This window comes from Chanodichthys erythropterus, chromosome 3 (genome assembly GCF_024489055.1).
Source record: "Chanodichthys erythropterus isolate Z2021 chromosome 3, ASM2448905v1, whole genome shotgun sequence".
Lineage (NCBI taxonomy): Eukaryota > Metazoa > Chordata > Actinopteri > Cypriniformes > Xenocyprididae > Chanodichthys > Chanodichthys erythropterus.
The window spans coordinates 35,121,397-35,136,307 of NC_090223.1; the positions used below are offsets into that span (position 1 = coordinate 35,121,397).

The following is a 14,911-nucleotide window of genomic DNA, read 5'->3' on the forward strand; positions in this document are numbered from 1 at the left end:
CACAATTGCTTGTTTATCTCACAATTCTGACTTTATAACATGCAATTGTGATTATATCATGCAATTCTGACTTTATAACTCGCAGTTGCTTGTTTATCTCACAATTCTGACTTTATAACATGCAATTGTGATTATATCATGCAATTCTGACTTTATAACTCGCAGTTGCTTGTTTATCTCACAATTCTGACTTTATAACATGCAATTGCAACTTTATATCACACAATTCTGACTATAACTCACAATTGCTTGTTTATCTCACAATTCTGACTTTATAACATGCAATTGTGATTATATCATGCAATTCTGACTTTATAACTCACAATTGCTTGTTTATCTCACAATTCTGACTTTATAACATGCAATTGCAACTTTATATCACACAATTCTGACTTTATAACTCACAATTGCTTGTTTATCTCACAATTCTGACTTTATAACATGCAATTGCGACTATATCACACAATTCTGACTTTATAACTCACAATTACTTGTTTATCTCGCAATTCTGACTTTATAACATGCAATTGCAACTTTATATCACACAATTCTGACTTTATAACTCACAATTACTTGTTTATCTCACAATTCTGACTTTATAACATGCAATTGTGATTATATCATGCAATTCTGACTTTATAACTCACAATTGCTTGTTTATCTCACAATTCTGACTTTATAACTCACAATTGCAACTTTATATCACACAATTCTGACTTTATAACTCACAATTGCTTGTTTATCTCACAATTCTGACTTTATAACTCACAATTGCAACTTTATATCACACAATTCTGACTTTATAACTCACAATTGCTTGTTTATCTCACAATTCTGACTTTATAACTCACAATTGCAACTTTATATCACACAATTCTGACTTTATAACTCACAATTGCTTGTTTATCTCACAATTCTGACTTTATAACATGCAATTGCAACTTTATATCACACAATTCTGACTTTATAACTCACAATTGCTTGTTTATATCTCGCAATTCTGACCTTATAACTCACAATTACTTGTTTATCTCGCAATTCTGACTTTACAACATGCGATTGCGACTTTATATCACACAATTCTGACTTTATAACTCACAATTGCTTGTTTATCTCACAATTCTGACTTTATAACATGCACTTGTGATTATATCACACAATTCTGACTTTATAACTCACAATTGCTTGTTTATCTCACAATTCTGACTTTATAACATGCAATTGTGATTATATCATGCAATTCTGACTTTATAACTCGCAGTTGCTTGTTTATCTCACAATTCTGACTTTATAACATGCAATTGCAACTTTATATCACACAATTCTGACTATAACTCACAATTGCTTGTTTATCTCACAATTCTGACTTTATAACATGCAATTGTGATTATATCATGCAATTCTGACTTTATAACTCACAATTGCTTGTTTATCTCACAATTCTGACTTTATAACATGCAATTGCAACTTTATATCACACAATTCTGACTTTATAACTCACAATTGCTTGTTTATCTCACAATTCTGACTTTATAACATGCAATTGCGACTATATCACACAATTCTGACTTTATAACTCACAATTACTTGTTTATCTCGCAATTCTGACTTTATAACATGCAATTGCAACTTTATATCACACAATTCTGACTTTATAACTCACAATTACTTGTTTATCTCACAATTCTGACTTTATAACATGCAATTGTGATTATATCATGCAATTCTGACTTTATAACTCACAATTGCTTGTTTATCTCACAATTCTGACTTTATAACTCACAATTGCAACTTTATATCACACAATTCTGACTTTATAACTCACAATTGCTTGTTTATCTCACAATTCTGACTTTATAACTCACAATTGCAACTTTATATCACACAATTCTGACTTTATAACTCACAATTGCTTGTTTATCTCACAATTCTGACTTTATAACTCACAATTGCAACTTTATATCACACAATTCTGACTTTATAACTCACAATTGCTTGTTTATCTCACAATTCTGACTTTATAACATGCAATTGTAACTTTATATCACACAATTCTGACTTTATAACTCACAATTGCAACTTTATATCACACAATTCTGACTTTATAACTCACAATTGCTTGTTTATCTCACAATTCTGACTTTATAACTCACAATTGCAACTTTATATCACACAATTCTGACTTTATAACTCACAATTGCTTGTTTATCTCACAATTCTGACTTTATAACTCACAATTGCAACTTTATATCACACAATTCTGACTTTATAACTCACAATTGCTTGTTTATCTCACAATTCTGACTTTATAACTCACAATTGTAACTTTATATCACACAATTCTGACTTTATAACTCACAATTGCTTGTTTATTTCACAATTCTGACTTTACAACATGCAATTGCGACTATATCACGAAATTCTGATTTTATAACTCGCAATTATGAGTTTATATCAAGCAATTCTTAATATAACTCGAAAATGCGACTTTATATCACACAATTCTGAGAAAATAAGTGAGAATTGCGAGATGTAAACTTGCAATTGCAATAAAAAAGTCAGAATTGTGAGATAAAAAGTCATTACCTTTTTTTTTATTCAGTGGCGGAAACAAGCTTCCATAAAAGGGACATGGTGGTGGAAAAAATATGAGATGGGAGGGAAAAAAAAAAATTTCAATGCTTTTGCGTTTGCTCGCAAAGAATGCAGGAGAAGTTTTGCGAGCAAACGCAAAATCATTTAAATATATTTTTTTCTCCCATCTTATATTTTTTCCATCACCTTGTCCCTTTAGGGGCTCTGTAAATTAAAGACTGTTTGTAAAAATGTTTGTAGTGGATCCCAAAAGGATAGTGTCATAAAAACATCTTTTTTGCACAAATAACTACCTTATTTAGTTTGTAACAAAATAAGGTAGTGTGACCATACTATACGTCTGGACGTGCATCCCACTGGGATTTCTAAATGTCAGGGATTTTGATATTGAGGGCTCTACAGCCCTCATACATTCCATAGACGTGTAGATATCAAATTTTCGTATGCCACAATTGTTCGATTATGTACAATGCCTGCACACTATTGGTCAAATCACTTTTCAATTATTACCCTCAGCAAGAGTAACGCCGGATTCATATATCACACACACTCGTCTCGTATTACCAACCTTCATACTAAGAGCATGAGCTGTGCTATGTCACACTTTAACCACTTCAATGACCACGGCACAACAACTAGATGTAAAGTAGTTTTTTCACAGAATATCTGAACAATCTGTAAGCTGTAATTCAGATTTATTTTAGAATTACAATCAATGCATGTATCGCTTTATACAAAATATATTACAGAAATTATTCTGTACATAAACCATTAAAGTGACACATCACATTCTTCAATGTCAACCTCAGCTATTTAATCCTGAAATTAATTTAACAGACTTGCGTCTGATTTCCAAAACCAGCTTCACAGGCCGCAAACATTGCGATGCATGAATCACACACTGGCATCACCATTTCCATGCCTGTCAGTCTATCACTCACTCACATTCACAGCAGTGCGAGAAAAGGCGCCAAGGCCTCCTCAGGTGAGTTGATGCCAACGGCAGCAGTTCAGAAGAAGAATTGACAGAAAACTCTCCACGTGCACGAACGAAACTCAGTCAAACCCATGAGAGGTGAGCAAATGATCGAGAATGCATGCACATCACTTTCGATTTTTCAGTTGTGAGAAAAGAATCTGCATGTTGAAATGAACAGCTTATTTATACTCAGCTTAACTACCTTTACCAGCAAGATTCCTTTTAACAACTCATTTTTGTATTTTATACTGTATTTTATGCTTTAGTGAGTATTGTATGCTGGTCCACTAGCTAAACCACCTCTAAACTGGTTTTCTTACCAGGAAGTCCTTCATTACAATCAACACATCAGCAATCCACCAACATAAAAAGTGTAAAATTGTTCTTACCTGGGCGCGTCAAAGCTGTCGTAGGATCCAACGGTGTAATGTCGGAAGAGTCGCTTGGCTCTCTCACTGCGGCTCTCTGAATGACGCAAACACAACCGCATCCACATCATCACGAGTTTGTGTGTATGAAGGTGTAACTACAGCATGACAAGAAAATATATGTCTGACTTGTAGTTTCCCGCTCTGTCAGAGCACGGTGGCCCAAACCACAGAGAATTTAGCTAGTGTGAAATGGCACAATCGGTCCCTCTCACACTCCAGTATTGCTGTAAACTATTAATAGTCATCATAGCTGCTCTCCCTCACCGAGTCTGATATCACAACTTCACAGAGAAGCTGTGGCAGTCCGACTGTCCTACAACTACATCTGGGACTATCAAAACGACAGCTCAGAGTGTAGCATGGATGTCTTTGATACTTATAAAGTGTGTGTAATGTGTGTGCGTGTGAGAGAGGAGTCTCACCTGAACGAGTCTCTAGGCTGCGGAGAGCCACCTCCTCCACGCAGTCAGAGGGGAACCAGCCCGTGCGCCCTCGAACCGTCCCCTCCCAGTAGCCTCCTTCGCCCACACTCAGCACTGAGAGAATCAAGAGAGAAACAACAGTGTGTGTGTGTGTGTGTGTGTGTGTGAGCAGTAAACATCTGAACAGTGTATAGCCACAAATACACATTCAAACACATGCAAATACAATCTTTCATTATAAAGTTACACGATTATTGTGGTAAAAAGGGTTTATCTAAAATGCTGTGGCAGAAATCACTCATTTATGAATTTACATCTAATTGAGTTGCACCTTCCATTAATTATTTTCTTTAAACTGTATTGCTTTTGCAGTTCATGACTTTTTGTAGTCCTTTTTTTTTTTTTTTTTCATACATGGCTATAAACACATGTTTCACATCCTTTTTGACCAGTTCGTTTCCATGACTTTTGCATGACTGTCCCATATTAGAAACTTTTGGGGAGAACTTCTATTCATATGTCAGACACAGTTTTTGAAATTAATAGATTTAAACAATATGAATGCATCTAAAACAGTCAGAGATTTATCTAGCTCAATGATGAATTTGGCTTTCTAAGCCGAAAAAATGTATATCCATAGATTTACATTCATATTTATACTACTGTTCAAAAGTTTGTGGTCAGTACAATTTTTTTTTTTTAAACAAGTCTCTTATGCTCACCGAGGCTGCATTTATTTGACCAAAACGGTGCATGATGCCCCTGATAAACACTCTTAGGTACACACAAACACACTGAAACACACATCACAAATCACATGCAAAGTCACCATCACTTAAGAGTTTACTTAATGTATGATGGGACATGCATATATGCAAGCTGTGGTGGTAGATCGAAACATTTTCACTAGCATTATACATACACACACACACACACACACACACACACTTGCATGCACATTGGCATTGCTCACAAACAGACATATACTGACATACCAACACATATCACCAGAATACATACACAGACAACGTTTATCCACACCTGTGAAAAACATACAGAAACAAAGACACATTTAATGGCACTCTAGCCGACAGACAGCATATCATTGCTCCTGTCCACGAAGAGTCACACACACACATTCACCTTTGACTTTGTCTCCCTTGTTGAAGCTGATCTCGCGGTCCCCCTGGGCCGTGTGCGAGCGGGTGGCCACAAAGACACGGCCAGGCACGGCGCTGTAGAGACGCCGCCGCTGCCCGCTTGCTGTGCCCTGACTACTGATGGAGCCCGCCCTGTACAAAGGCACGCATATCAGACAACAGGGTTAACATTCATTTATGCACATTTATTACTGGCTCTACTCATTCAGGCGTCTGTCTTCATAGGACGTGAATATTGATGATGATTTAGGCATAGAGTTCACTGAATGACAAGCTATAACCTTGTCCTTTTTTTACTCTATCTTTCTCACCCTTGTCTTCCACGTGTTTGCCGGCTCCGATCGTCTCTGTCACCTGTTCGGCCACGGGACGGGGAACGGGTTCGTGCTCCACGGGGACTGCTGGAGCTACGCAAGGTGCCGCCATGCTTTAGACCCTGACAGATACACATAAATACAATGAGCAGGAGAGTAACAATAAAAAATGCTCTGATAACATCTGTGGGTAAGTATTTTGTCCAAACCAACAGAGTAAAACATTATTATACACACACTGTCAAACCAAAGGCTCAAGGTTTGGTTGGTTAGTATGGCCCATTTAGTCCTTTAATTCCTCTTATTGAGATGAACAGGAATGCTAATGAATAGCTTTAATGGATTCAAATGTATAATTTTCACCTTGTTTTTACATATTTAATATTTTTATATAACTATTGTATACTACCTTTCAAAAGTTTGGAATGCTAATGGAAAGTTTTTATAAATTTAAACTTCTAATTTTAAAATGTATAATTTTCACATTTTTACTCGTTTAAAAGTTTTGAGTTTGAGATTTTATGTTTTTGAAAGAGGAGAGTCTCTTATGCTCAAAAAGGTTGCATTTATTTGGTCAAAAATACAGTAAAAACAATAAAATTGTGAAACATTATTACAATTTAAAAAAAAAAAATCTATTTTAATATGTTTTAAAATATAATTCATTTTCTGTGATGGTAAAGCTGAATTTTCAGCATCATTACTCCAGTCTTCAGTGTCACAAGATCCTTCTTCATTTTTTTTTGAGTAAAGTGTCGCTTTTGATTAATTTAATGCATTCTTGCAGAAATAAAGTATTAATATAAATTTGTGCAAAAAAAAAAAAAAACACCACACACAAACTCATAAATTACCTGCACGGAGACAATGTTTGATCCAGCAGCGTTGGGAAAGGCAATCCAGTCTGGTACATTCATACTGTTGTCACTGTTGGCCCTCATAAAGGGGTGAGGATGGGGCAATCCAAGAGTACGTGAACTCTCCCTCCTCTGGGGGGCGAACTTCGGAGACTCCAAAAATGGAACTGACATCAAATTAGGAGAAAAATAGTAATACAGAGAGAGAACAGATGCAAAAAGAGACAGAAAATTGCCCAATATTGTCCTACGAAATAGACTTCATAATATATTCTGCATGTGTCGTCTGTGCTTGATGATGCTGCGAAGCAATACAAATGAAGTGAACTTCAACATTTCCCTTGCTGAGTGTGTAGGGAGCAGTGAACACTGCTTAGGGACTGTGAATCGCTACACAGCTAAAGAGAGACAAAAGTATCATGCACCAAATGACACTCAGTTTGCAGAGCAAATAAATTATTTTACACAGAATAAAAATACCAGCACAACCAAAATAAATCTCCGCTCCTTACCTACGTCTGATTCTCGATGGTTTTTAATGATTTCTCCCAGCTCAAAATGGCCAGACATCACAGCCACCTAGAAAAGAAGTTCACACACGCTAAATATTTGCATCTGTGAATGACGCACAGTGACGCAAGGCTTGGGAATAACACAATATTTAACAAACACACACACACACATCCACTTTCCTTCATATTAAACACAAACGCATGATCACAGCTGGGTCTGTGGAGATGGCTGAGGTTAAGTAAAACTATTTCAGCTCACTGCAGCTTCACTCCACCTGGGACTCGCAATGCATACAAAAACGCTTCACGATAACACACTACAAACTTCAGAACAGAAAGTGAAATGTGTCATTTCTGTGCCACTAGCATCACCAGATGGGAGTGCAAAAATAAAAAATGTGTTTACAAGCACAATTTTTTTTTTTAAATTTAATTAAAAAAAACTTGATCATAAAGACTAATAAAAAAACAAAAACAAATGTTCTCCAGTTTTGCTATCAACACATTGATCTTAGCATAATAATAATGAAAATAATAAAGTATAACTTAGAGTTGTCTCATTTAACTGGAACTGAAGGATGTATTTTAACATTCAAAAAAATACAGTTATACCTTGTTATATTCTTCACATTAACTTTAAGTATATATATATATATATATATATATATATATATATATATATATATATATATATATATATATATATATATACAGCTATGGAAAAAATTAAGAGACCACTCCAAGTTCAGAAATCAATGTTAAGTGGTCTCTTAATTTTTTCCATAGCTGTATATATATATTATATATATATATATATATATATATATATATATATATATATATATATATTTTATATATATGTGTGTGTGTGTGTGTGTGTGTGTGTGTGTGTGTGTGTGTGTGTAGATGTAAAGAATGTATTTTTGGGATGTTGGATATATAAAAGGCTGGAACAGTGTTTGGAGGAGTTTGGTTTTCTTTAATTGCTTGGTTTAAGCTGTTAATAATATGCAAAGTGTTGAAAAACAAATCGAAATAACAACCTGCAAGTGACAGTCTCATAATTACCTGGAAGGGGGTCTGCCCACTGTTATTCTTTGTGTCCTTATTGGCTCCTCGATACAACAGAATTCGGGCACAGCTCTCCTAAACGGCAGAATTATACAGAAGACATCTGATGCTGGCCATAAACTATAATAAGCACAGTTCATAAAAATGTAGCACTGCAGTAAATACACCACTTGTACTCAAAATAATGAAATCTTGACAGGGATCTTCAAAACATCACTAGAAAGGCCATGCTAGTGACTAGCTTTTCCAGTTGTGAAAAGCATGGCTTTAATTTTGCTGCTGAAGAGCATGGCACCAAACCAGCATAAAACACCCTGAAAATTCATTCTGGTGTAAGATGGACATTTTTTAGATTTTGATATTTGGTTTGCTTTTTGTGCCTAGAGCGGCAGTTATACCTTGTTATATAAAGCACATATGTGCAGGGCAGTGTTTCCTGAGGCGTTCTGGGATGAGGAATCCGCACCATAAAAAAGTAGGTGCTCTAAGTGTTGAGAGTTCCCATTTTGACAAGCCTGGAGAGAGGGAGAGAGAGAGAAAGGGAAAGGAAATAGGATGGACAAAGGATCCACAGGACCGTTCAGAGAGGAGGAAAGAAAAAAAGAGAAGTGGATAGGAAGAGGCAGAAACAGTCATTTGACATGAGGAAGGAAGAAGAGGGAGAGAAGAATAGATTTTATACATTGTCAGAACAGACACCTTTGCTAATTAACACCGCAGTGAATGTGTGAGTGAGAGGAAGAGAACGAAAGAATCAAAATAGATATGGAAATGCACACATGCACAAAGAGAGGAGAAGGACTCAGCAGAGATTCTCCACCAGTGGTACTTGAAAGAAATTCAAAAATGTCTCTGTTACCGATACACTATGTTTGTATTTCATTAAAATTTGTAAAGATTTACAGTGAATTAAAGGGTTAATTCACCCAAAAATTAAAATAATGTCATTAATTACTCACCCTCATGTCGTTCCACACCCATAAGACCTTTGTTCATCTTCAGAACACAAATTAAGATATTTTTGATGAAATCTGATGGCTCAGTGAGGCCTGCATTGACATCAAGTTCATTAACACTTTCAAACGCCCAGAAAGCTACTAAAGACATATTTAAATCAGTTCATGTGACTACAGTGGTTCAACCTTGATATTAAAAAGCGACTAGAATACTTTTTGTGCGCCAAAAAAACCAAAATAACCACTTTTCAACAAACTTTATTCAACTTTTCACTTTTTTCAAAACACTGCTTCGAATATTCAAATCAGTGGTTCGGATCACGTTTCAAACTGCCAAACTGCTGAAATCACGTGACTTTGGCGCTACGAACCACTGAATTGAAAAAAGATTCTAAGCAGCGTTTTGAAATCGGCCATCACTAGATATTGTTGAAAAGTGGTTATTTTGTTTTTTTTGACGCACAAAAAGTATTCTCGTCACTTCATAACATTAAGGTTGAACCACTGTAGTCACATGAACTGTTTTAAATGTTAGTAGTTTTCTGGGCATTTGGGCAAGTGTAAATTAACTTGATGTCTATGGAGGCCTCATTGACAGGGGCGTCACTAGGCCCTTTTTAGGGGGGCTTCAGCCCCCCTAAACTTCTGCCCAGCCCCCCTAAAAAAATATTTGATTAATAAATTTTTGATCGCTTCAGTCCCCTTTAAAAAAACTCATCTGAAACGGCGGCAAGCTGCGTCAAGTTTCGGCTCCTCCCCTTATCTGAGTCTGCTTGGATTTAGCGCATATTTCAATCTGCAGGGGCGCCGAGCAGAGCGAACATCAGAGAGCACAAGGTGTGTGTCGTGTGTGCGTGCATTTATTGATAGATTGCTAATGCTATGATATTACATCTGCATCGGTGCAGTTCTTTGTCATAAATGCATTGCAGTTTACATAATGTAATGTTACTGGAGCATTGGGAGCACACGGGACGGCTCGGTTTCTCATCCAATACCAATACGTTTCGCTGCGTTCACCTTCAGCCCTTGTGTGATAGTTGTTTTTTATCCCTACAAAAATGAAGTGATTTACACCCATGAAAACATACTTTAGATTCAGAAAACGATCATGATTTATTTTAATTTACTTTTTACAATTACAGACATATTATAATGTATTTTGACATTACATTATGCAGCCATGCACAGAAATGACACACATCATTGTCTGAAAGCACTAGATGGCCCAGAGAGAGAATGTGGAGTTATTTTGTTTTGTATCATTAAATATAGTTTTGTATTAAGTAATAATGAATCAGGAGGAGTGTCATACATAAATTAGAGTAAGCGTAGAGTAAAGGGATTTTTGATTTTCTTGATTTACTATTTATACTAGATTTGTACTTGATTTATAGAAGTGGCAAATTGATAATTCATGTTGTTATTTTTAATAAATAGAAATAAATATAGAACAGATTAATCATATTGCCAATAGACAATTACATTAATACATGGTTTGTCTATATTCTTAATGAATATTAGCTGGTTAGTTAAAATACTTAAAATGACATCAATTTTCATGGGGTGACTTTATGAATATCCAACCGTATTGTTGATTATAAAGGCTAAAAAGCTAAAAAAACTAAAACAATTTATATTTCATTGTAGATGGATATACAACATTTTTTCTTGTCGTGCGGGAGTAGGTCTGCAAATGAGCAACAGTCAGTCAAATAATATTTTTTTAATCATACCCTTATTGGGGGCTGAGCCCCCCTAAAATCAAAATCCTAGAATCGCCCCTGCTCATTGAGCCAACGGATTTCATCAAAAATATCTTAATTTGTGTTCTGAAGATGAATGAAGGTCTTACGGGTGTAGAACGACATGAGGGTGAGTAATTAATGACAGAATTTTCATTTTTGGGTGAACTAACCCTTTAATATACTTTTTAGCTTTGAGGATTATTAAATTCCACCATAAAAGACTGCAAATTACTTTACTTTTGTTAAACATTCCATCTGGATTTCATTTATGAGTCAAATACCCCATAAGGACTTTCTCTGATTAAGTTTCAGTATGATTTCCCCCTGTACTTGAATGGCAAAAAAAGCTGAGTTGACTTTTTTAAGGGAACAGAAACTTGGCGAATGTTTTCAACCCACTGTATTGACAGTTTTTAGTTTAAAGTGAATCACTGAAATAGTACCCATAATAATATTACTCCTTATAATGCTAAATGATATATAATATGAGTCAAAAGGAACATTTCTGGTTAGTCTCTGTGAAGCGGTACTTGAGTCTTACTGAAGAAGGTACTGTGGAGGTACTTAAAAAAACCCAGGGACAACAAAATAATAGATGAAATGTATGGGGTTTTTTTTCAATGTTTTTGAAAGAATATAAAATTGTTTTCTCAGCATAAGAATCACTGAAAATCTGAATTTAATAAAATTGTATGTTTAAAATAACACTCACAGACAACTATGCAATAGCACGTGTATCCTGCATATGTCACACACAGTCTTCTTCTCAGCATTTCTCTGTACCTGATGGGTCTCGTCCCAGCCATTCTCATCACGGAGCCCCAGCTTGGCTCTGTGGTACAGGAGGGTCTCGCAGCAGGAGGTGTCGCCCCCTATCAGCACAGTGTGGTAAAGAGGTGTGAGCCCACGGCGGTCCTTATAATCAGGAGATGCCCCCAAAGACAACAGCGTCTAAAAACAAAAAAAGAAAACAGATGATTAGATTTAAATATGAATATTTCATTATGAGCATAATTTATTTCATCCTAATCATGAGTCTGAGGTTCTGTTGTGGTTTTGTGAATGCGTTACCAGTAGGGCAGTGTGTCCATGTGCTCTGACGGCCTTGTGGAGAGGGGTCAAGCCATCCTTTGCCCTAAAGTCAATGTGAGCTCCCCCCATCACCAGCAATCTGATGTTCTCCCCTCCGCCCGGCTCAGTCTGTACGGCCAGAGTGAGTGGCGTCTCTGTCACACACACACACACACACGTTTTTGTGAATTGTGGGGACATTCCATAGGCATAATGGTTTTTATACTGTACAAACTGTATTTTCTATCGCCCTACACCAACCATACCCCTAAACCTACCCATAACAGGAAACTGTGCACATTTTTAATTTCTCACAAAAACTCATTCTGTATGATTTATAAGCCTTTTGAAAAGTGGGGACATGGGGTAATGTCCTCATAAGTTTTTGTAATACCTATGTCATACCCATAACATTATACACATTTGTGTCCTGATATGTCACAAAAACACGCATACACACACACACACACACATTTACTTAGCTTTTACTTCTATTGTTTTTATATACAGCTACCTAACGCTAACAGAAAACATTTTTATTATTCATTTTTTTATTATTATTACAAATCAGGTTTGGGGATTTTTTTCTGGGTACAAATTTGTCCCAAATACATTTAAGTACACCAATGATGAATTATTAATCTATGAGGCAAATGTATATATTTACAAGCAATGTGGAAGTACGTTATTCTCATATTTTCTTTGTCTTAATCTTAGCATCAACCCTAGTTTGTCTATTTATCTATTTAATAAATCAGTTGATCCAGTTCACAAAGATTCAATCACAAATCAGACTGATCCAGATTTTGAGTTCAACTGATTCAGTTTCAGTGGTTAACATCTTTATGATATTTTTCAGTACATATCTCCTTTTGTGTTATACAGAAAAAAAACATTATATAGGTTATACAGGTTTAGAACAACACGAAGGTGGGATTATTTTAATTTTGGGGTCAACTATGCAACAGAATATCACAGTATTCCAGATCAGCCCCCTAGTGGTTGCTAATGGTGCAGCAGTTCTCACTCCTCCACGTTAGCAGGGTCTGCTTTGAGAAGTGACTGTCAGCCTGTGACAACGCAGACGACACAAACTGTGAACAACACTCAAGGTAGCCGTCTCGCACATCACACTCTGCCGCAAATGAATGCTAATATTACTCTGCATTGTCATCTGGTCCATAAAATTGACTTTCACGGCATGTCTGGCCACGTCTCCAGCTCACCAAATGCTCGCCAAAGCGCTGAAAACATGTGTTAATATGCCATAAAAGATGCTGCCCTGTTACATTCAAATTATTCAGTGGTTTTCCTCTGTTGACACGCATTGAACTGAACCAGTGAGCTGCAGTAATAGTCTCATCTCATTAAACTGCCCAAGAGCAGTAATTGGGTTTTTTGTTTGTTTGTTTGTTTACGAAGCAGCCACTGAGTCTAACGTTAACCTTACGCTTTTGTTGCATAATTTAAACTCCAGATGACTTTTGTTAGAAACTGCATGGATCGCTTGAGAAGATGCAAATGTCCATTCCTGTAAACACTCATTGAATATTCATGCAGCCCTATTTCCATAAGCATATAGTATGTGTGTGTGGTCCAGTTCATGCACTGCTGGCAGTAATTCATTATTCATCTCACTAATGGGAAGTCCATTAACTCTCACAGGAAGTAAACAGAGCAGTGCCTGACACCTCACCTCCTGAATCAGGGTCGTGGTAGTTGGGGTCAAGTCCTTTGTCTACAAGTTTGGCTACCTTTTCCACAGCGCCTGTCTGGATGTAGTCCATGAACTTCTTCAGACTGGCCTGTAGGGGGAGACAAATACAACTCATGGCTCACAGCCATTAAGTGCCCTGAGGATAAGCTAATTATTGTATGTAACACATACTAACACGTTCACTAAATATTTCTGTTTGCAACCAGGAATAAGATGATTTCTGTGGCGAGGCCTTACCTTAGTGTGTAGTTTGGCCAACTGTTTCTCATCTAGATTTGTCTGTTTGTACACCCTGGTTTTGTAGCGGAACTGTGCGAAAGGAAATTAGTCAAAATCAGTGGAAGACACTTTCATCAGTCAGATGTTTACAGTAATGTAATATAAGGAGGCTTAAAAAGCAGTTCTCTGTTTTCTTACACAAATTATTCAGAAAAGAAAGTTATATTTTGATCAGTTAACTTGTCTAAACTGTCCTTTGGAGGCAGGACTAAATTTCTTGGTGGACTGACTTCTGTTTACGGGACAATTCCTTTTCCTTTTCATAGCATTGTTGTGTATATCAGATAATAGTAACTTAAACTATTACAAATGTTTTTAGATTATTATAATAATGCTAAATAAAATAAAAGAATTACTTAAATTTTTTTTAAAAACTGGACATTTCTAAATGTTGCAACTAACTGAAACAAATATGTTTAAGTTGAAGTACTCGAGTGGCTAAAATTAAAATGAAAACAACATAAAAGCTAAAAATTAATAAACACTTATGATCAACCTCAAGGTATCAAAGTATCAAGCATTGCAACTGAACAAGCAGAAATTATGAAAAGCCTAGTTGATGTTAATCATATTCTGTAATTAATTTTTGTTACAAATGAAAAAACTAAAGCATTAATTCGCTATATTAGCTATATATTTTCCATAGTAATTGTTAAAAAGTATGGCTTTTAAATATATTTACTGAAGATTAACTTCAGATGAAAAGAGCTTCTTGTGAATGAATTAGACTTTGAGTTCACTATTGTTGTGTAACAGTAATTGCTCTGTGCTCTACAAATAATAATAAAAAATTAATCAT

The 14,911-nt window shown here is 35.8% G+C and overlaps 1 protein-coding gene across 1 annotated transcript in view; it reads right to left on the reverse strand.

Annotated features, from left to right (window-relative positions):
- Positions 1–14,911, reverse strand: part of shank1 (SH3 and multiple ankyrin repeat domains 1) — a 104,755-nt gene that overhangs the window by 35,746 nt on the left and 54,098 nt on the right. Inside the window, exons 5-16 of the mRNA XM_067381943.1 lie at positions 14,071–14,142; positions 13,813–13,921; positions 12,117–12,271; positions 11,829–11,996; positions 8,740–8,856; positions 8,339–8,416; positions 7,271–7,337; positions 6,756–6,925; positions 5,899–6,023; positions 5,571–5,719; positions 4,428–4,541; positions 3,964–4,039 (exon numbers count right to left, since the gene is read on the reverse strand). Coding sequence (XP_067238044.1) covers positions 3,964–4,039; positions 4,428–4,541; positions 5,571–5,719; positions 5,899–6,023; positions 6,756–6,925; positions 7,271–7,337; positions 8,339–8,416; positions 8,740–8,856; positions 11,829–11,996; positions 12,117–12,271; positions 13,813–13,921; positions 14,071–14,142 — 1,400 coding nt within the window. The remainder of the gene's footprint in view (positions 1–3,963; positions 4,040–4,427; positions 4,542–5,570; positions 5,720–5,898; positions 6,024–6,755; positions 6,926–7,270; positions 7,338–8,338; positions 8,417–8,739; positions 8,857–11,828; positions 11,997–12,116; positions 12,272–13,812; positions 13,922–14,070; positions 14,143–14,911) is intronic.